The sequence below is a fragment of the Macaca thibetana genome, chromosome 8 (genome assembly GCF_024542745.1).
Source record: "Macaca thibetana thibetana isolate TM-01 chromosome 8, ASM2454274v1, whole genome shotgun sequence".
NCBI classification, from domain to species: domain Eukaryota; kingdom Metazoa; phylum Chordata; class Mammalia; order Primates; family Cercopithecidae; genus Macaca; species Macaca thibetana.
In genome coordinates, this window is record NC_065585.1 from 96,789,776 (window position 1) to 96,813,130 (window position 23,355).

At 45.2% G+C, this 23,355-nt stretch overlaps 1 protein-coding gene, 1 long non-coding RNA gene and 1 other non-coding gene across 3 annotated transcripts in view; all 3 read right to left on the reverse strand.

Annotated features, from left to right (window-relative positions):
* Positions 1 to 3,723: 3,723 nt before the first annotated feature.
* LOC126961890 (U6 spliceosomal RNA) lies at positions 3,724 to 3,831 on the reverse strand. Its single transcript, XR_007728474.1, has one exon. It is a non-coding gene; the product is annotated as a U6 spliceosomal RNA (small nuclear RNA).
* Positions 3,832 to 5,070: 1,239 nt separating this feature from the next.
* MCM4 (minichromosome maintenance complex component 4) lies at positions 5,071 to 23,344 on the reverse strand. Its single transcript, XM_050800381.1, has 17 exons — positions 22,536 to 23,344; positions 22,336 to 22,419; positions 21,867 to 22,031; positions 21,332 to 21,495; positions 21,142 to 21,243; positions 20,696 to 20,791; positions 20,520 to 20,615; positions 18,842 to 18,980; positions 17,173 to 17,393; positions 15,394 to 15,514; positions 12,882 to 13,141; positions 12,049 to 12,414; positions 11,457 to 11,584; positions 9,869 to 10,076; positions 8,290 to 8,518; positions 7,689 to 7,822; positions 5,071 to 6,864 (listed from the first exon to the last, which is right to left on the reverse strand). Exons 2-17 carry the CDS (start codon positions 22,403 to 22,405, stop codon positions 6,772 to 6,774), a joined length of 2,592 nt encoding a protein of 863 aa, XP_050656338.1. The 5' UTR covers positions 22,406 to 22,419; positions 22,536 to 23,344; the 3' UTR covers positions 5,071 to 6,771.
* Positions 5,071 to 23,355, reverse strand: part of LOC126960794 (uncharacterized) — a 114,934-nt gene continuing 96,649 nt past the window's right edge. The window contains exon 2 of the long non-coding RNA XR_007728109.1: positions 5,071 to 6,192. This is a non-coding gene — a long non-coding RNA (uncharacterized LOC126960794). The remainder of the gene's footprint in view (positions 6,193 to 23,355) is intronic.

Below are 23,355 nucleotides of genomic sequence, written 5' to 3' on the forward strand. Positions count from 1 at the left end.
ATGAACCTATTATTTTCTGACTTCTTGAAACATTACCTACCCGAGACTTCCTGCAGAACCCAGATTGAATCCAATCTGACATCTGGCCCTAGCCTGAATGAAAAAGTCTCAAATAAACTCAGATAAGTTGCCACAAGTTGTGAAAACTTGTATGTGTCAAGGGAGGCTTATTGATGCAGGTAGAAAAACAAGCACAATGGCTTCATCAGTGCCCCCACAGGTGGCTCATTGCTGTAGGGGCCACCCTCAGTGCCCTCCTTCAGATCCTCACTTCTGACAGGGTTGTTATGAGATAAACTTAGGCATATATATTCAAATTTTAAAGTTTATTTGAGCAGACAAGGCAGCACCAAATCATAAGAAAACCTTTGTAAGATGTTCATAGAAGCAAGACAAGTTAAAAAAATATCTATCTATCTATCTATCTCTATATATTTATATATAATCCCTGAGTAGCTGGGATTACAGGCATAAACCACTGAGCCCAGCTATAAAATATATTGACTGCAGGGGCTGGGCATGGTGGCTCACACCTGTAATCCCAGCACTTGGGGAGGATGAGGTGGGCCGATCACCTGGAGTTCGAGACCAGCCTGGCTAACATGGTGAAACCCTGTCTCTACTAAAAATACAAAACTCAGCCTGGTGTGGTCGCACGCGCCTGTAGTACCAGCTAGTCGGGAGGCTGAGGCAGGAGAATTGCTTGAACCTGGGAGTTGGAGGTTGCAGGGAGCTGACACCTCACCATTGCACTCCAGCCTGGGTAACAGAGTGAGACTCCATCTCAAAAACAAGAACAGCAACAACAACTACAAAAAAAAAAAAAAAAGGAAATCGAGGGAACATATGAACAAAATGAGAATATCAACAAAGAGAAACTACTAAAACGAGGCCAGGAACAGTGGCTCATGCCTGTAATCCCAGTGCTTTGAGAGGCTGAGGCAGGAGGACTGCTTGAGGCCAGGAGTTTGAGACCAGTCTGGGCAACATAGTGAGACCCCATCTCTAAAATAAATAATAAAGGCTGGGTGTGGTGGCCCACACCTGTAATCCCAGCACTTTGAGAGGCCGAGGTGGGCAGATCATCTGAGGTTAGGAGTTCGTGACCAGCCTGGTCAACATGGTAAAACCCTGTCTCTACTAAAAATACAAAAAAAAAAAAGAAAAAAAAATTAGCCAGGCATGGTGGCATACGTCTGTAATCCCAGCTACTCAGGAGGCTGAGGCAGGAGAATCACTTGAACCCATGAGGTGGAGGTTGCAGTGAGCCAAGATTGCTTCTGTTCAGCCTGGGCAACAGGGAAAAAAAAAAAAAAAAAAAAGAATCCATTATAGGCTAGGTGCAGTGGCTTACACTTGTAATCTTAGTACTTTAGGAAGCAGAAGCAGGATGATTGCTGAGGCCAGGAGTTTGAGAGCAACCTGGGCAAGGTAGCAAGACCCCACCTCTAAAAATAAAAATAAAAAAAATTAGCTAGGCATGGTGGTGTGTGCCTGTAGTCCCAGCTATTCAGGAGGCTGAGGTAGGAGGATCACTTGAGCCCAAGAGTTCGAGGCTGCAGTGAACTATGATCACACCACTGCACTCCAGCCTGGGTGACAGAGGGAGACCCTCTGTCTTTAGGGAAAAAAAAAAAAAAAAGGCTGGGCACGGTGGCTCACACCTGTAATCCCAGCACTTTGGGAGGCCAGGCCAGGCAGATCACCTGAGGTCAGGAGTTCAAGACCAGCCTGGCCAACATGGTGCAACCCCATCTTTACTATGACATCAGTTAGGAAATACTTTTTTTTTTTTTTTTGAGACAGAGTCTTGCTCTGTTGCCCAGGCTGGAGTGCAGTGGCATGATCTCGGCTCACTGTAAGCTCCGCCTCCCGGGTTCCTGCCATTCTCTTGCCTCAGCCTCCCGAGTAGCTGGGACTACAGGTGCCTGCCACCACGCCCGGCTAATTTTTTGTATTTTCAGTAGAGACAGGATTTCACCGTGTTAGCCAGGATGGTCTCAATCTCCTGACCTCGTGATCTGCCCACCTTGGCCTCCCAAAGTGCTGGGATTACAGGAGTGAGCCACTGTGCCTGGCCTAGGAAATACTTTTAAAAACTGCTGTTGCTTACTAAATCTAAGAAACTCTTGTGGCCGGGCGCGGTGGCTCAAGCCTGTAATCCCAGCACTTTGGGAGGCCGAGATGGGCGGATCACGAGGTCGGGAGATCGAGACCATCCTGGCTAACACGGTGAAACCCCGTCTCTACTAAAAATACAAAAAAACTAGCCGGGCGAGGTGGCGGGCGCCTGTAGTCCCAGCTACTCGGGAGGCTGAGGCAGGAGAATGGCATAAACCTGGGAGACGGAGCTTGCAGTGAGCTGAGATCCGGCCACTGTACTCCAGCCTGGGTGACAGAGTGAGACTCTGTCTCAAAACAAAACAAAACAAAACAAAAAAAAACTCTTAAAATGCCATTATAATTCAATTCTTTAAACTTTTATTTTGAAACAATTTCACGGCTGGGCATGGTGGCATGGTGGCTCACACCTGTAATCCCAGCACTTTGGGAAGACAAACTGGGTGGATCACCTGAGGTCAGGAGTTCAAGCCCAGCCTGGCCAACATGGTACAACCTCGTCTCTACTAAAAAAAAAAAAATTAGCTATGCCTGGTGGTGGGCACCTGTCATCCCAGCTACTGGGGAGGCTGAGGCAGGAGAATCGCTTGAATCCGGGAGGTGGAGGTTGCAGTGAGCTGAGATCGTGCCACTGCATGGCAGCCTGGGTGACAGAGCGAGACTCTGTCTCAAAAAATAAAAATAAAAATAAAAAAGGAATAAAAGCAAACTTGATAAAATAATATCATTAAAGGAATGTCAGAGTGAAGGGTATATGGAAATTATACTGTTCTTGCAACTTTTATGTAAGTTTGAAATTATTTTTTTGTTGTTGTTGACATGGTGTCTTGCTCTGTTGCCCAGGCTGGGGTGCAGTGGCATGATCTTGGCTCACCACAACCTATGCCTCCTGGGTTGGTTTTATCTATGATGGATGCTGAAGGAGAATGGCACATGCATTCTCCAATCAAATAAAGCAAGCTATTTTAATTAGCGAGACTAGATATCTCCCAGGTTCCATGAGATTATGAGGCATACCCTCTAAGGGAATATTTGTAAGAATTTATGGGGCAGGACTGTAATTCCTCTTATTCCTCCACTCCACAGCCTGATACTTCGCTGTTTTCAAGAATGCCTTCTGATAACTTTTACACCTTCACCCTCCTTTCATAGGAGTTAATTATCTCTACCAACATGTAACAAGCATCTAGCGCCAAGCACCAGGCACTGCACTGAAGGATATGACCATTCCTTCTCTCAAGAAACTTATGACCAGTGGGCAGGCTATAGATGTAAACATGTTTGCTAAATAACTACAATTTTCTTTTTTGTGAGATGGAGTCTTGGTCTGTCGCCCAGACTTGAGGGCAAGGGCACGATCTCATGTCACTGCAATCTCCGCCTCCTGGGTTCAAGTGATTCAGCCTCCTGAGTAGCTGGGATTACAGGCACCCGCCACCATGCCCAGCTAATTTCTGTATTTTTAGTAGAGACAGAGTCTCACCATGTTGGTCAGGCTGGTCTCAAACTCCTGACCTCGTGATCCTCCTGCCTCGACATCCCAAAGTGTTGGGATTACAGGCGTGAGCCATCGAAACCAGCCAAATAACTACAGTTTTTACTGAAAGTATAGAATGCTTCATGGATTTGTGTGTCATTCTTGCACAGGGGCTATGATAATTAATCTTTTGCGTATCATTCCAATGTTCACATATGCGTGCTGAAGCAAGCACTGAATTATTATTTTAGACTCTGGAGAAAACAAAGTTTACTGAATTAAATTGAGATTCACTATGATGGAAACTGACAGCAACAGGACACCACCATTATTTTCATTCTACTAAAATCCCCTTAAAATGAAACTATACACAGACTTCATCTACAGTTGAATATACCTTCAACTTGGTATTCAAATGCCAGGTTTAGAAAAATATTACTAGTACATAAACTTCAGGGGGAAACCATCTTAGTCAATAAGTAGATTATTTAATTATTGTTCGACTTATGATTTTTCAACTTTACATGGTATAAAGCTGTTACAATTTCAACATTCTTCAAATTTTGAATTTTGATTGACCTTTTCTTGTGTTACCAATGGTACACAAGACATTTAACACTTTATTTATGAGACAGTCTCACACCGTTGCCAGGCTGGAGTGCAGTGGCATTTCAGCTCACTGTAACCTCCACCTCCAAGGTTCAAGCAATTCTCCTGCCTCAGCCTCCTGAGTAGCTGAGATTATAGGCGTTCACCACCACGCTGAGCTATTTTTTTTTTTTTTTTGGTAGAGACAGGATTTTGGAATGTTGGCCAGACTGGTCTCGACCTCCTGACTTCAGGATCCACCTGCCTTGGCCTTCCAAAGTGTTGAGATTACAGGCGTGAGCCACCGCACCCAACCATAACACTTTTATAATAAAATAGGCTTTGTGTTTCATTATCTTACTCAACCATAGGCTGATTTAAGTATGCTCAGCTTTTTTAAGGTAGGCTTGGCTAAGCTATGTTTGGTAGGTGTATTAAAAACATTTTCAAGTTAGGATATTTAATACAGCGTTCTACTGCTAACATTTTAATACTATTTAAATATTCAACTAGATCTTTTTTTTTTTGAGATGGCATCTCACTCTGTTGCCCAGCCTGGAGTGCAGTGGGGCGATCTCAGCTCACTGCAAGCTCCGCCTCCCAGGTTCATGCCATTCTCCTGCCTCAGCCTCCAGAATAGGTGGGACTACAGGTGCCCGCCACCATGCCCGGCTAATTTTTTTGTATTTTTAGTAGAGATGGGGTTTCACCGTGTTAGCCAGGATGGTCTCGATCTCCTTACCTCATGATCCGGCCGTCTCAGCCTTCCAGAGTACTGGGATTACAGGCTTGAGCCACTGTGCCCGGCCAGATCTATCATTTTCTATGGATACTTTATTAATGAATGTTGATTCTAAGTTATAAAAAAGGCCCAACTCATATGATTTAAAGGTTTCAGAAATTATTTATTGTAGTAGTACTGACACATAAGATTTTAGCCTATGGTCGTTTTATAAAGATGACTGTTAGGATTTAATCAATATTTAAAGAAAACGAGATTTGTTGTATTATGGTGTTTTTTATGACCTATCAAATATTTACTACTACAAATTTCCATGAATGTAGTGGTTAGTAAAGCTTTTTCCTTAATGAAAAATAATGCCAGATAACCAAGTATTATTCCTTCTATAATTTATTTAGGAAAAAGTTTTATGTATTAGGGTAAAGGGGTAGAAGTTAACCTAGAATCTAATAATCTCCAATCACCCATTCCTGATCTAATAGTAGCCATGAGAAAAAAACCTCTAGAAAGAATTATACCTCTCAAAAAATAAAAAATAAAAAATGAAACAAAGGCTATGTGCAGTGGCTCACACCTCTAATCCCAGCACTTCCAGAAGCTGAGGTGGGCAGATTGCTTGAGCCCAGGCAGATAGCTTGCAGCCTGGGCAACATGGTGAAATCTTGTCTCTACCAAAAAATACAAAAAGCAGCCAGGCATGATGACATACACCTGAGCCCAGGAGATTAAGGCTGCATTGAGCCATGATTGTACCAGTGTACTCTAGCCAGGGTGACAGAGTGAGATCCTGTCTCAAAAACAAACAAACAAAAAAAGTGCTGTAAAAAAGAGAGGCTCTAGCCCTTTACCACTGAGGTGATATGCCCTGGCTATGCCTGTCATCAAATCCTTAAGCATATTGATGATGGCCATGAGAAACCATGCCCCAGACTGTATCTGTGCATACACAGAGTAAAAGCCCTGTTGCTATACTATAAAATGGCACTTGAAAATAATCTCTACAGTTATGTTTGAAAATTGGCGTACTATTTTTTTTTTTTTTTTTTTTTTGAGACAGTCTTGCTCTGTCGCCCAGGCTGGAGTGCAGTGACCGGATCTCAGCTCACTGCAAGCTCCGCCTCCCGGTTTTACGCCATTCTCCTGCCTCAGCCTCCCAAGTAGCTGGGACTACAGGCACCCGCCACCTCGCCCAGCTAGTTTTTTGTATTTTTTTGGTAGAGACGGAGTTTCATCGTGTTAGCCAGGCTGGTCTTGATCTCCTGACCTCATGATCCGCCCGTCTTGGCCTCCCAAAGTGCTGGGATTACAGGCTTGAGCCACCGTGCCCGGCAGTATTTTTTTTTTTTTGGAGACAGTGTCTCACTCTGTCGCTGAGGCTGTAGTGCAGTGGTGTGATCTTGGCTCACTGCAACCTCTGCCACCTGGGTTCAAGCGATTCTCCTGCCTCAGCCTCCTGAGTAGCTGGGATTACAGGCGTGTGCCACCATGCCCGGCTAATTTTTTGTATCTTTAATAGAGATGGGTTCCATCATCTTGGCTAGGCTGGTCTTGAACTCCTGACCTCGTGATCCACCCACCTCGGCCTCCCAAAGTGCTGGGATTAAAGGCGTGAACCACCGTGCCCGGCCGACATAGTATTTTTATTTATAATGTGGAAAAAAAAAAAAAGAAAAAGAAAACAGATACTTCACTACAAATATTGAACCAAGTTAGAAATTTTTATGTAGCCAAACCACGACTTTAAGCTCTATTTACACTGATGGCGGCCAACTGAGATGCAGGCCACACCCGTGTGGCATGCAGCAAGCAGGACATGCAGGCAGCCTTCCTTGCTCACAAGGCTTCAGAGCAAGCGCACGGTCTTCCCAGTCACCGTCAGGAAGTCATCATCTGCCAGGGCACGCAGTGCTTCTTCAAACATATCTTTAGTGATTGCCTGTGGGGAAGAGAAAGAAAATAAATATTTTACATGTCAAGTCCCTCCTTTACCTGTTAGAGACACCATAATTTTAATGTTAAAGTACAACCCAGAATCTTTCTCTTTTTGGTGGCTGTACACATGCCTTATGCTCTAAATCAGCAGTGGAGTGGCCAGATGGTCCATATGGTAGACTTGGCATCTGTATAGTCCATGTTGTAACTATCAACTCTGCCCTCTCAGTGACAACATAGAGATGGAAAGTGGACCAGCACTGAAAGCCTGCATAGTTTTATTCACTAAACAACTCACCTTACTTACTTACAAAATAACACTCAAATATTTCATTCCTAAAACAAACTTATAACAACTATAAAAGGGGCAGAACAATTTTCTTTTGTTTTGAGATGGAGTTTTACTCTATTGCCCAGGCTGGAGTGCAGTGGCAGGATCTCAGCTTACTGCAACCTCTGCCTCCCGGGTTCAAGCAATCTTCCTGCCTCAGCCTCCTGAGTAGCTAGGATTTCAGGTGCTCATCACTGCACCCAGATAATTTTTATATTTTTAATAGAGACAGGGTTTTACCATATTGGTCAGGCTGGTTTCAAACTCCTGGCCTCAAGTGATCCGCCTGAGTCCCAAATGAGATTACAGGCGTGAGCTATTGCACTCAGCCAAAAATTTTAATTGTGATTATTTCTTGATGATGGCTTATGGTTCATCTTCCTTTTCTTCATTCTTATCTGTATTTATTATTTAATAAATAAAGGAAAAAAACCCAAAAGCAATATTAAGGAAAAAGAGAAAGTTCTATCAAACAAAAAATACATATAAACACTTACTATGTCAGATTGTCCCCGAATATCTTCAAAAAGTTGCTGGTATTTTAGAGCCGGTGTTTTGCCCTTAGATAAAATAAGCTTTTTCAATGCTTCAGCTAATTCTTCTTTCCGTTTACGAGAGGTGGCACTCATCCCTGATTTAAAAAGAAATCAATGAAAACATTTTTGCTATTATGAAATGAAATGTTTCAAATTCTCAAAAATATTCCTTTAGTAGTATCATCTAGAAAGGTAAGGGGACAGGGGCTGAGTACATTTGAAGGGAATGAGTTTTGAATTATTTGGAATTTTCTGTAAGCCACTAGCTGTCGCTTTCCGTGGAAACAGTATACACATCTGTGCAGCAAGCAGCTGCTGCTAAGAAACAAACAACTTCTCTAACAAAACTTCCCAGACCGTCGAAGAGACAGAATCTCCTTAAAACTATATCAAGATAAGATTAAAGGGCAACTTTCATCAGACTCTCAAAGGGGTCCCAATCCAAAAAAGGTTAAGAACTTCTGTTTCAAATGATTTCACTGTTAGCTTAAATCTGACATATGAACTACATACATATTGAAATAATTTTCAAAAGCTTTTCTGCTCCCTGAAAATAACGAACCTGTAGTAAGAATAGATATGTCCACGATGCCAGTCCGGGGATCAGTTGCAGACTGCTTTAGAGCTTCCCGATGGAGGCGTTTGGCTTCTTCCACATCAATGGCTTCAACTTTGTTAGACAATCTTACTTTAGCATGGGCTTCTGCTAAGCGGATTAATGACTCTAGCTGTCGAGGATATGCAGAAACCATTCCCCGGCTACTGCCAATCTTCCTCATGTCTACATAAGCCTATTGTAGGTAGAAAAACAAAAACAAACCTCCTTGGTGACAACAACTTTAGTTTTGTGGTTGAATTTTGAACACTTAGGCTTCCATTAAGTAAATGGAACTCAGATATGGTCCTGGGCCCTGGAGCTCATCAAGTGGTAGAGGCTACACAGACCACAGAAATCCCAGGTGAAGAAGTCAACGTTCAGCGTGCAGTGGTGGGTGAACATATTCCAACTGGGAGATGCTCAGGAAGAATACTTGGAGAGGGTGGCATCTAACGTAGCTCTGAAGAACAGAGATGGGCATGGCATGGCAGAGGAAAGCAATGTGGCATGTGGGGAAAGGAGCAGGCTGTGACGACTCATAGGGAGAATCAGGGTCTGTCTGTGACAAGTGCTCACATGGGGCACATAAGGACTGCTGGGAGAATGCTGCAAAGGTAAGTTGTATCAATTTCACATACAGATGACACAGTCTTACTTCTTCATGAACAACCCTCAAGACTATGACACACAAAAAAATTACATAATGTCTGTAACTTTCATCTTAGCATTTTTGGGAGCTCAGTTAGGATGTAAAGCTCATCAAAGCACCAGGAACTTTCTTAATATCACAATGCTCAAATAACCTAAATGTGCCATTGTGCACTTCAGTTCATGTACAAGGATGCTGAAAAACGAACCTAAAAGACTGCTCAATCTGTTTTTTACAAGCAAAAGGAAGCTTACAGAAACTGGATGACTTTTTCAGTTTCCAAATTACTATGCAGTATTGCCTCTATTTGAAACCAGGTCTTTGATCTTAAATTCACTATGCTTGTAAGTATTTAAACACATAAAGTGTGTGTACTACCTACATAAATGAACTATTTCCCCCTTTTGCAACATTTGGTAAAGTCAATTCTGTAATATGGGAGGAAACAATAAACAGTTATAAAAAATAGTATGTTATTCTTAGGCCAGGCATGGTGGCTCATGCCTGTAATCCTAACACTTTGGGAGGCAGAGGCTGGCGCATCACTTGAGGTCAGGAGTTCAAGACCAGCCTGGCCAACATGGTGAAACTCCGTCTCTACTAAAAATACAAAAATTAGCCGGGAGTGGTGGTGGGCACCTGTAATCCTAGCTAGTAGGGAGGCTGAGGCAGGAGAATCGCTTGAACCCGGAAGCACAGGCTGTAGGCTGCAGTAAGCCAAGATCACGCTACTGCACTCCAGCCTGGGCAACAGAGTCAGGCTCCATCTCAAAAAAAGGAAGAAAACAGTATGTTATTCTTAACAAAATAATTAATATTTTAAAGGAGATGATTGGTCGATTACATTAATGCTGTGGGCTATAGGCACAGTAAGCCTTTTTTCAGCAGGGTTACCTCGATGAGAGCCTGGCTGGCTTCCTCACTTAGCCGCGGCATGATGGTGCTGTGTGCATAGGCAATGTAGTCCTTCAGCACCGCCATGTCCAGGAGCTCCTCCTCTGCCTGCTCCTCACTCTGGTAGTACAGTGAGACCAGGTGGTGAGCCAGACGCCTGTCATAGGCTTCGTCCTGAGGGTCCAGCATGAGGAAGATCAAATCAAACCTAAGAAAACAAAGTAAAAATACTGTTTTTCCAGTATCTTGTGAGACCGAGGTGGGTGGATCACCTGAGGTTGGTAGCTTGAGACCAGCTTGGCCAACACGGCGAAACCTTGTCTCTACTAAAAATACAAAAATTAGCCAGGAGGGGTGGCGCGTGCCTGTAATCCCAGCTACTCGGGAGGCTGAGGCAGGACAATTGCTTGAACCTGGGAGGCAAAGGCTGCGGTGAGCCAAGTTCACGCCACTGCACTCCAGCCTGGCCAACAGAGGGAGACTCTGTCTCAAAAAAACAAAACAACAACAACAACAAACTGTTTTCCTAGTTGAGACACCAATACACCTACAAAAGACATACTAAAGACTGCTCAAGCACCACAGATGTGCAGTGAATGTGCATCCTGTGAGCGCCCGCAGGGAGAAGCATCTTTGCCTGGCGTGGAAAGGGCCTTTGTGTCCATCCATTCACCCCACTCACCCTGTGCTGTCCCTAGCCCTTAGGTCAGCCCAGGGAACGGCTGGGGACCAATCAGCTGAGTCAAAGGAAGACTTCCCTTAGGGGAAGGTTTCTATGATTTTGACGATGGAAAGTTGTTGGGTTTTTTTTTTTTTTTTTGAGACAGTCTCACTCTATAGCCCAAGCTAGAGTGAAGTGGTATGATTTCAGCTCACTGCAATCTCCACTCCCATTGGCTCATTTCTTGTGCCTCCTCAGCCTCCTGAGCAGCTGGGATTACAGGCATGTACCACCACGCCTGGCTAATTTTTTGTATTTTAGTAGAGACGGGGTTTCATCAAGTTGCCCAGGGTGGCCTCAAAGCTCAGGCCCTCCAGCCACCTCAGCCTCCCAAAGTGCTGGGATTACAGGTGTGAGTCACTGTACCTGGCTGACAATGGAAAGATTTGAATGAAAACACATTCAACTGTTTTTTGGGGAAAAAAACTTTTGTCAAAAAAAAAAAAAAAAAAAAAAAAAAAAAAAAAAGCAAGTAATTAAAACCTAAAATCCATTTATGAAAAATGTCCAATATTTGTAGTGGGGCTGAGAGTGAAGATTATGTGATTGCACTTTAATAAATCTAACTTTTCAGAGCCTCATCTACGGTACAGAGTTGTTCTCTGTTGACTCTCAGCAGTGGCTTTAGGACTAAGGGTAGTGAGTGACAGCCATGTGAAAATGGCGTGGAAGGGAAACATCCCAACTGCTTCAAAATCAAATGAAAACACGCATCATCCTTGTCGTGAAAACTCTTGACCAACCAAATTTGAAACATCTTGATAAGAGTGAAGAGTTTCCATTAGCAGTTGCTGAATCTTAGTAGCTCCTTTTCAATCTCACCCTGAATATTCTACAAATGAACAAAATAAAAATCTGTTTTAATACCTTGATAATAAAGTATGAGGCAGCTGGATGTTTTCAATGGTTGTTTTTTTAGGATTCCACTGAGACTCAATGGGATTTGCTGCTGCCAGGACAGAGGTGCGTGCATTGAGCTGACAGATGATCCCAGCCTATCAGAGAAAACAGTGCGGTTAGAAGCCTCTCCCTGACGCTGGCAATTAACAAGTACCATCTTTGCCCGGCCACCTACTAAACCCATATTCCCTCTACAGCATTTCTATTGCCTGAGCCATGTTGCCTTTACTGACTTCAGCAGTTCACCTGGATAAGCCTTGTCCTCAGATTCATGCCAAGGACTGAGTTTAGATGAATGCGTGCTATAACCACGTCTTTCTCAGGAAGCAGGCACCTTGCAAGAGCTTTAGGACAAATTCAAGGCTAGTACAGCAATAAAGACAAAACATGATATCCTGTTGAAGATATGTAGAGATTTAGCTGAAATATGATGTGAAAAGCACGTATCAATCTCCCCAAGTTAGAACCAAGGTAGCACAGCACAGTTCCACATACGCTGTCTTTCAAGGGTCCACGTATTTTAAACATGTCCACATTCACAGTGGAGAAGGCAACTCACCTTTGCAATGGACAGAGTCTGCTGTTCCATGACTTCATGCAATACCGATCTTGTACTTTCATTCATCTTGTCGAACTCATCGATACAGCAGATGCCGTTGTCACTGAGGACAAGGGCACCTGTCTGCAGGACCAGCTGCCTTGTCTCAGGGTCTTTCATTACGTACGCAGTAAGGCCAACTGCACTGGAGCCCTTCCCAGAAGTGTACTGGCCCCTGGGGATGAGGTTGTACACGTACTGCAGCAGCTGGGACTTGCTGGTACCAGGGTCACCACACAGCAAGATGTTGATCTCAGCCCGAAATTTGCCCCTTCCAGTGTGACTAAAATCCTTCCTTGTCCCGCCAAAGAGCTGAAGCAAAATTCCCTAAATAATCAAACAGAGACATGTCTAAACATTCATTTTCTGCACAGTAACTGAGATGTAGTTTAAACTTTAGAGGTACTTTTCTCTCTTATAAAGAACTACAATTCGGAAATCGCAGGAAGGTATAAAAAGGCTCCTGAAAGTGCTTGATATGCTCTAAGTTATCACTGACCAATTTATTCATCAGCACCCATCATTATGCCAGAATGATGGCCATGCAAGTCCCTGTCCCTATTCTGATACTGTGTGGCCTCTTCTGTTTAGAAACTTAAGTTTAGAGCAGAGATGAGGATAGACAATGCTATGACTCTCCTCAACCAATGGCAAGTCCGGTTGCCAGCACTTGCTCTAACAGGCCACAGCTTGCATCCTTTATGGCAAATGGCTTAAGTGGCAGAGTGGATGTTTATACTATTTGATTCTAAAGAACTGTAAATCCCAACCCCTAGTTTAAAATCCACTGTTACCTTCTTTATATCTTCATGTTCATAAATGCTTGGAGCCAAGGCTGAAGCAAGCCTCTCATAAATGTCTGGTTTCCTGGAAAGTTCCTTAAGCAATTCCACACGTTTCTCTGAAAAAAGTTTCTGTTCTGCTTCTTCATCAAGGCCATGCAGACGTTTTGCATCCGTTTTCCGATAATGAATGACATCAATGTGGGTTTTGTAGACAGACTTCACATTACTTACTCTTGGATTGATTCGAATAGGCACTGCTCGATAGATGCCTGAGGGCACAACCAGGAGATGCACTTTTACCTTCCCATATCTTCCTCCAAGTGGCTCAGCAACCAGCGTAGGCAACAGGTGCACTTCAGAGCGAGGCACCACACTGGGCTGGCCCTGGAAAGGTGAGCTCCACCATCTCTTAAATGACCCTCCCAAGCCCAGGACTCAGACCCACATTGCAAAGCTCCCGCCTACTGAGCAAGCGGGGAAACAGCAGCAGGAAACGGACAAGCTCGAAAGAACCCAGGTGGCTCATGTCTGTATTCCTAGAACTTTGGGAGACTGAGGCAGGCGGATCACCTGAGGTCAGGAGCTCGAGACCACCCTAATCAACATGGAGAACCCTGTCTCTATTAAAAATATAAAAATTAGCCAGGCGTGGTGGCACACGCCTTTAATCCCAGCTACTAAGGAGGCTGATGCAGGAGAATGGCTTGAACCTAGGAGGTGGAGGTTGCGGTGAGCCAAGATCGTGCCATTGGACTCCAGCCTGGGCAACAAGAGCGAAACTCTTCTCTCAAAAACAAAACAAAAAGAGAAAGAATCAAGGTTTCTGTAAATGACAGAGCCGAGGACGTGTTCACCTGGGCCCACTAGTCAGCAGTGCTCCAGGGCAACTGTAGCTACATGAGCACCTCCACGGGCATAGTCACCCTGAGGGTGAAATGGAGCTGCTGTGCTTCTGGCTCAATGCTGGGTTCGTGGTTGTATTTAATAAGCAGTATTTTTACTTCCCTAAGTTGAGTGTACAGAATCTGCTTAGCACTTACTTGACTTCAACAAAATGCTAAAATCCTCTAGCCATTAAAACTAGACTAGGTCCCACCCCCCGCCCACCACCCCTGACAAAAGCATGCAAATCATGCATTCTTCTGGAAGGCAGGCTCCCCACATACAGAAGTCTGATCTGATATTCGTCTTTTCTGGATTTCAAACCAGAAGCCTTTAACTCTAGGCTGATTCCTGCAGCTTTTGGAGAAAGTCCGGCCTTTCCCCCTTACAGCTATCTCAGCACAATGGCACAGAGTCTTGCTCATTTAGTGGGTTGGTGTAATTCTTATTTAACACAACAAACCAGTTTACATGCATTCTTAGAATACACACTATTCTTCACTCCAATATAGGCTAGGGATGGACGACTATGTTTAAAGTGGCCCATGATGATTTATCTCACAGAGCAGCATTGATACTTATTTCATATCTACACAGCACTTTCCACAGCCCCTAGGCCCCAAATACTCTCACACATGTATCATCACATTAACTCCACTTTGTAGGTGAGGAAACTAAAATATTGGATTAAATACTTTATCAAAGGTTTCAGGGTAGCAGGACTGGAAATATGCACGTCACTCACTAAAGACTACGCATTATTTTAATTCTCAATGACTACAAGCACTTTTACAACAGAAGACTGCCAGTGACAACTGCGGGACTTCACACTGGGGAAGAAACAGGGTGAGCACTGCCTCACTGAAGACAAAGGCCGATGCGTGGTGTGCCCCAGGCTCTCCGCTCAGGAGCAGATTCAGGCACTCTGTGACCGTTGCCACCTTGCCCATCAATGAAGAACTGTGCTGCCATCAACACTCCCTTGCCGCCAACCAAAATCTATTGTGACTCTACAGATTCAAAAGGAAGACTGCCACACTCATGTGGTGCTGTGCAAAGAACACTCTCGTGGCAGCAAGAGAAGGAGTCCTGGGTCCTGATTTACCATGGCATCTGAGCTACTGCTGTCTATGCATCCCTGAACCTCAGCTTCTATACATGGAAACAAGTCACTCTGACTCATTCTTCTCTGTAACAAACAAATGTTAACCCCTGGCTACACATTTGGGAAATAAGTAAAAATTACTTACAACTCCAGCATTGATAATACTTAGCTAATGGCATAACTCAAACTCTACCCATACCAGCCTATCTGAGGCTGCTGTCTCATGATGCCAACAGTACTGACTTGAGACACACATAGCTCCAGGATACTGAGATATCAAGAGGCGAGTGACCGCACAAACCATGAGTTCCAACATTCAAGTTTGAGAAGAACTGAACAATTTCATGACGCTGGGCCGTGGTACTCAGTTAAAAAGGTGGCAGATAAACTGGGGATATACCCCACAGTCTCAAAGACATGCAGTGACAACTGCAGGCAGAACTGGACCTGTGACTGAGTCCAATGACTCACTAAAGCACAGCATTGAAAACAAGACAGACATGCTAAAGTGCTGGTGCAAACCTATACTCTTACCTGTAACATTCACTCTGTCCCCAGGCTGAACCTTGTCAACCAGATCATTGTGAGCAAATAGGATGACTGTATGTGGTGTCTGCCCTGCAGGCATGTCTTCTGGAGACTCTTGAAGCTTGATCTGAAGGGCAGCAAACAGAGAACATGTGGGCCACAAAGAGAGTGCAGGAGGACAAAAATCTGCATGTCTTTGTACTGCTTTCGCCATGTAAGGCTGCAGTGCATATCCCCGCATAAATGTTTGTCCATGTTTCTCATTAATGCTTTAGAAGTTACTTCTAGATCTCCTGGGTAGAGCAGCATACATTTTTTTTTTTTTGAGATGGGGTTTCACTTATTGCCCAGGCTGGAGTGCAATGGTGCGATCTCAGCTCACCGCAACCTCCACCTCCCAGGTTCAAGTGATTCTCCTGCCTCAGCCTCCCGAGTAGCTGGGATTACAAGCGCATGCCACTATGCCCGGCTGCAACACACATTCTTAAGGCCCACTGTCGGGCATGCCTGCGCACCTCACAACCCTGCCTGCATCCACTCATCTAACAGGTATCTGTGGCGCACCTAGCTTGTGCTACAGCCCATCCTAGGTGTCAGGGACCCGATAGTGAACAATGTTCCCTGCCTCATGGAGTGGAAGGGGCAAATATACAGAAAAATGAGCACATAACATGTGACAGTGACAAATGCAGCAGACAGCAACAAAACAGGGGAAGGAATGTAGGGAGCTGCGGTGGGGGAAGCTGAGATGCTTTTCATAAAGCAGGGTCGAGGAAGGCCTTTCCAAACCAGGTACCCTCTGAGAGGCCTAAGGCTGCTGGGCTTTTCTCTAAGCCACTTTGGGGGCCTGCAGGATTCTGAGAATAGGAGGCCATATGCTCCTGGGGAACAAGGTGCCTGCCTTTCTGTCTCCAGCTCTGTCCCATGCAACATTAAAGAAACCATGCACACACTGTCACAGAAAAACTCAAATTCTGTCCTCCCACATCTTTACAGTTACAATCACAGTAAATAAGCAATTTTCTACCTTCCCCTCACTTATTTCTGTCATTTTAGTAACTTCATCTTACAATTTCACGAATAGAGAGAAAAAAGGGCAAACTTTTTTTTTTCTTTTTGAGACAGTCTCACTGTTGCCCAGGCTGGAGTGCAGTGGTGCAATCTCAGCTCACGGCAAGCTCTGCCTCCTGGGTTCCTGCCATTCTCCTGCCTCAGCCTCCCGAGTAGCTGAGACTACAGGCGCCCGCCACCATGCCTGGCTAATTTTTTTGTATTTTTTTTTTTTAGTAGTGACAGGGTTTCACCGTTAGCCAGGATGGTCTCGATCTCCTGACCTTGTGATCCGCCCGCCTCGGCCACCCAAAGTGTTGGGATTACAGGCGTGAGCCACCAAGCCCAGCCGAAAAAGACCAAACTTCTTAGACAATAAAATTTGTGAAAAAATTTCAGAAAAATTCCTCCATCCTTTACCAATGGAAAAACCGCAGAACGACATTTAACTAAGTATTCTCATCTCAAATGTTTGAAGCATTTTAGGCCATGAAAATATGACGTCTCTAACAACAGACAGTACTACTGGCAATCGCACAGGGACAGTGCCCTGAAGCAGGGCCTTTGTGTGCTCTGCGTATTTAGCCCATAGGCCACTAATGAAACCCACAAGACCAGAGAGGGATGGATGCCATTCGGGAAGTGAGGCTCAGGGTCCGAGGGACAAGTTATAGTCGGCCTTTTGAGGATACAGACAGGCAAAGCATAGCCTGGGGGGCCAGGGTGGCTGCGCACCATCTGCTTGTCAGAGAAGAGGGAGCGGTTGTGGATGAGTGCCATGCTGTGGGTGGTGTGGCAGCGCCCGCACACGCTGGGCTCCGCAATGCGGCCGCGGTCCATCTCCACCCGGGTCGTGTGGGCACACACTTGGCATTGGAAGAAGGCCTCCTGCATCTCGGGAATCAGCTGGGATGTCCTGATCACCATGCCGCTGATGGTGATGAGCTGATCAATGTCTGTGAGGGGAGAAGAGAGGTCAGCACACCTGATCTGAGGTGCAGAGGTCTAGGAATAGCTGGGATCACAGGCAGGTGCTGGGTGCCCACAAGTCTGCCTAGGGTGACCTTTCTGTGTCCAGTCGTCTGCAGGGTATGTCTTCAGGAGATTCTCAAGCCCAGCGAACCTCTGGCCCCTGTCCAGCAGGCATCCCTTGCTCCCTTCTTGTCTGACTACCCTCCTCCCTGCCGCCTGCCTCACTCACCCAGCCTCCTTTATGACACCCTGCTGTATCAGGAAAAAAGCCAGACAGCCTGGACTGAGACCCAACCCTAGCCTCTCTGTGCACATTTTGTGTCCTCTATAGAATGGGGTGGTATCAGGACCTACCCCAGAGCCAAGGACTGAATGTGACAGTGTACTTCAAGACTAGTAAGAGCACCTGGCAGAGGAAAAATTCCTCTATACTTTACAGTCATTACTATCCACATAGAACCCCTTAGATGGTCTGATCTTTCACTCTTGCTTGTTTCCTTTATTATTTGAACCTTTCCTGACAGACAACTTTTCCCCTTTGAAGGTCCCACTGCCCCCAACTAATTTCCCCTGCTGGTTTCAGATGAGCTGCCCTGTTCTGGCCTGTAGTTAGCCACTGCTAGCCATGAAGATCACCCTATCCTGCCACTGATTCATGAGACCTCTACAATTTTGCTGTTGTTGAGATGGGGTTTTAACCTGTTGCCCAGGCTGGAGTACAGTGGTGCAATTACGACTCACCGTAGCTTCAATCTGCCAGGCTCAAGTAAGCCCATCACCTCAGCCTCCCAAAGTGGTAGGATTACATGCATGAGCCACTGTGCCTTGCTAATTTCTTCTTGGAATCTCTTAAGTCACCCAAGTTGGTCTCAAACTCCTGGCCTCAAGTGATCCTCAAGTCTTTAAAATCTATTTTTTTTTTCTTTTTTTGAGACAGAGTCTCATTCTGTCACCCAGGCTGGAGTGCAATGGCACAACCTCGGCTCAGTGCAACCTCTGCCTCCCGGGTTCAAGTGATTCTCCTGCCTCAGCCTCCCGAGAGTAGCTGGGACTATAGGAGCGTGCCACCACGCCCTGGTAATTTTTGTATTTTTAGTAAAGGGGTTTTGTCACGTTGGCCAGACTGGTCTGGAACTCTTGACCTCAGGTGATCTGCCTGCCTTGTTCTCCTGAAGTGCTGGGATTATAGGCGTGAGCCACCACGCCCAGCCAATAGTCAATCTCTTATATCAGAAACTTCAATTAAATTCAAAAAGTATATGGGGTTCATAAGTATACAGGATAACTGAATCTGTATTATTTTGACAATTTATAATCCATCACCTTGACTACCACCACCAATTACTTCTTTCATAGTTTCCTGATGAAACAAGGCTATTTTCATGTAAGGCATTTTCCTTCAACAAAAGTAATCCTATGAAAAATACATTACCTTCTGGATTCAGGTTTCTCATATTCTTAGTCTTCAATGCGTTGAATGGTCTTACTTGAATCTGATGTTCTAAGATTGAGTCAGGGTAACGGTCAAAGAAAATTTCATTGACAGCCATGTCAAAAGTTGGAATAACTTCCTGTAAAAATAAATATGAAGATGTATTTGTATTCATATCTCAGTGTTAAATACAATAAAGGCACGTCAGATTAGCAAAGTATAAAAACAAGACAACATGTCATGCCCCCAAAGTATTACCCTAAAGAATCATGCACGTGCTGTTTTCAAATTTAGGTATGCTGAACTATCTATCTCCGCATATTCTCAATTGGGTTAAATTTGATAATTTATATAAAAGTGCCTTTTTGATGTATACTGGCATATTTTATGCTTTCTATTAGAAGGGAAAAAAATTTTGACCTCACGCTTTCATTATTTTCCTTCTATAATGAAATGATACCAAAGTAAGTTATTTATTTATTTTTATTTTTTGAGGCAGAGTTTTGCTCTTGTTGCCCAGGCTGGAGTGCAATGGCATGATCTCGGCTTGCTGCAACCTCTGCCTCTGGGATTCAAGCAATTCTCCTGCCTCAGCCTCCTGAGTAGCTGGGATTACAGGCATGTGCCACTACGTCTGGCTAATTTTGTGTTTTTAATAGAGATGGGGTTTCTCCATGTTGGTCAGGCTGGTCTTGAACTCCCAACCTCAGGTGATCCGCCTGCCTTGGCCTCCCAAAGTGCTGGGATCACAGGTATGAGCCACCGCACCCGGTGACACCAAAGTAAGTTAAATCATATTTATCCAAATTTGTTAACATATGGTTCCCATTTTACAGATGAGGAAACAGCTTTTGGTTGGTTAAGGAACCTGACTAAAGCTATGCAGCCAGTAATCAGCAAAATCAAGATTCAAAAACCAGGTCTGCTTGCCTCAAAGACCACACCCAGAGTCAACAGAGCTGATACTTCATGAATAAAAACTGACCTGAGGCCAAAAAGTCAAAGTCTACAGTACAATAAGTATATTCTTTTAAAGCGGCAGGAAGTATGCAATTCAGTTAAAGTATTTCCATTTAAGATAACTTACTTCATGAAACCCAAGAAGCTATAGTTGTTAGATTCATCATTTTTCTACATGAGAAACACTGCCCAGTAAACCATAACCTGTCATTGATAGTAATACAAATCCCACTTTCAGGAACATTAAAATGTGAAAAAAAAAAAAAAAAAAAAAGTTCATCTTAAAGGAGATGATCCTTTTTTTTTTGAGATGGAATTTCACTGTGTTGCCCAGGCTGGAGAGCAGTGGCGTCATCTCGGCTCACTGCACCTCCGCCTCCTCGGTTCAAGTGATTCTTCCGCTTCAGCCTCCCGAGTAGCTAGGACTACATGTGCACACCACCACATGTGGCTAATTTTTGTATTTTTTAGTAGAGATGGGGTTTCACTTTGTTGGCCAGGCTGGTCTCGAACTCCAGACCTCAAGTGATCCATTTGCCTTAGCATCCTAAAGTGCTTGGATTACAGGTGTGAGCCACCACACCCATCCAAAGGAGATGATACATGGTTTTCTTAGTGTTTGTGCATACTATCTTCATTACCGAGGAATTTGTGTTATCTGGAAACATTCTTTCTGGACAGTTACTAAAATTCATCAAGGTCAAAGCTAAATTCTTACCTGTGGGTAAGAGATGAGTTGTCTGTACAAATTTTTGTCAAATGATTTGATGTGTTCACAGTTTACATTTAAAAATGGCTCACCAATTACATTAATCTACAAGATAAAAATGAACAAGTTATATTTTGCTAACTATTTTAAAACACACAACTTGAATTTAAAGAGTATCTGATTACCTCCCCAAGTCGTTGCATGTATAGAGGTTCGGTAATATCTATGCCAACATTTTCTTCTTCTTTAGCCAGAGGGTCAATAAATCGCTGAAGAAATCTCTTTAAGTGGAGAGAAAACATATCAGGCATATAGCATTTGGGAACAGGCAACTACTAAAAACACACAAAGTTAGGAGTATGTCTCTATCAGGAGACAGAAATAAATATTTTTCTTCCTTTTTCTTTTTTAAAATTTAATTTAGAGATGGAGTAGCACTATATTGGTCAGGCTGCTATCAAACTCCTGGCCTCAAGTGATCCTCCCACCTTGGCCTCCCAAAGTGCTGGGATTATAGGTGTGAGCCACCACAGGTGGCCCTTCTAGTCATTATGGTTACTTCGATATAGGTTATAAGCACGGTCTCCCAACATTTTCAGAGCTCAAAGTAATTTTAATACATATAGCTCACCTGAAAGTTTTCTTTGCATGTTGCCACATTTACATCTGTTCCCCAGATCACAAGTTTTTGGCCTAGAGACTGGTCACTTGCCACTATATCTTCTGCTGCTGCCTACACAGAAAAACATGACAGAACCATGAAAATGGAGTTACCCACATGATATCCGCCATAAGATGGTTTCAGGAGACTGCATACTCACCCCATCAGACTGCAGATCCACTTGCAGGCCCTTCTGCGCAGAGCCCAAGTCAGGCCTCTGTCTCACAGGTGTGCCCCTAACACCACTTCTTGGGGTTCCCTCTACCCGAGAGCTGGGAGTGCCATATGTCAGTGGTGAACTAACATCAAAGTCAAGAGGGATAGCTATAAAAACAAAATTAGGAAATTCTGGTGGTATATCAAACCTGAAATTACAGCATGTTGTCTGTTGACCTATACCATCTAATCACACAGCAAACTTGAGTATTTATTGCAACCTGTGGTGGTTGAGATTCTGAGCACTATTAAATGTTCTATTAAGAAAAGCATCAAAGAACCTGCTTATTCTGCTCACTAAGCCCTAAAACAATTATTTTCGGCACTCTGTTCAGCTCCTCTGGTTCAGAATATGCTCACTCATGTGCAGAGGGGATGCTTTAGGCATTATGACAACTGTAATAAACACAGTAAACCTGAGCAGATAAAGCATCAGCTGTGTATCAAGCACAGCATAACCTAGATCTTCAGACACGCACCTGAAGAATGCATTTGGGGAGGGCTGGAAAATAACACGTCCTGCGCGACAGGGCTCTGTAGGTCCCCTCCAGGCGAGGTTGGCATCGGCTGCAACTCCCCCGTGGAGGTGGAATCCTCGCCTCTAGGTCTCTGAGAAGGAGATGACCTGGCATCCTCACTTCGAGCTTGTGTCACACAAAACAGAAAAGATGGCCATGAACTTTTAGGGCCGGTATTCCTGGATTTGTCTGTCCCTTGGGGCATTATGACTCACCACTGAACCAAACCAAACAGAGGCAAATGGGCAATCGAATTAAGCAGCACCCAGGCCACAGCCTGCTGTGGGTGTCTGTGCGCACCAGGTGGCAGCGCCCAGCCCGAGGCTGAGCGCCCGGGGCCCGCGCACCCACCCAGCGCTGCCAATTGCGGCAAGAGAGGGCAGAAAGGGCGGCGCCGGGGGCTGTGGTGGGCCCGGCTCGGGGGACTCACGCGTCTGGGCTGGGGTGGTTCTTCCACGCCGGCTGCCGCGGCGGCTCGGGGTCGACGCCGGGGACGACATGGTGCTCGGGGTACCTGCGCGACAAGGACAACCTCGGACCGGGCCTGCCTCCCGGCTTCCCTGCCCTGCTCCGCAGCACGGACGATCCAGCCGGCTCCGCGCCACGCCCTCCCTGCCGACGCGCGGTTACCGGGGAAAGGCGGCCGCTTGCGGACGCTCGCAGGCTCCAGGTCCACCTGGCCAGTCGCGCTCCCAAACCACGGGACCCAGAGTTCCCGCCGGCGGCAAGGTCGTCTCCGCCCCTGGCGGGGCCTCACCAATCACAGCGACGCTCGTGCGTGGCTCCGCCTCCGGGACGCGCCACTGCGCACCAGTAGGGGGGGACAGTGCTACTTCCTTCAGCACCCGCGCGCAAGCCAGAAGTAGGCCTCGCTCGGCACCCCTCTGTCTAGATAGTCTGACCTCCTGCGGGGCCGCGTTTTCGCGGGAAAAGTGGGTCTGACCGCACCAGTTCTCGGGGTGTGTTCCGTTAGCGTTGGCTAGGGAGCATGTGCTTCTTTATCCCTTAGGCGTTTTTGATTAATAAGGACATTAGAGATGCATTTGCCACTTAAAAATTTTTTTTATTAAAAAAATTAAGAACGGGAGGTGGCGGGGATGGTCTTATGTTGCCCCGGCAGGTCTCGAACTCCTGCAATCCTCCCGCCTCAGCTTCCTAAAGTGTTGGGACTGCAGGCGGGCGCCACCGCGCCCGACCGCGTTTGTCGCTTTTTATCGAGGAACAAACTTGGAACTCTTGACCCAGGCCCTTCGCTTGTTTTATTTGCCTCTGATATCTATTTAGCCAAGTCCAACACCAAGTAGCCACCCAATCTACTTCCGCAGGTCAGACCGACGGATGGCGTTTCTCCTTAAGTTTCCATTTTGATTAGGGCCAAAGAGCCGAGCCTACAGGCCAGGCTTTCCCGCAGGGGTCCCCGGGAAAGTTCCTGCCGCCGCGCCCCGTAGCC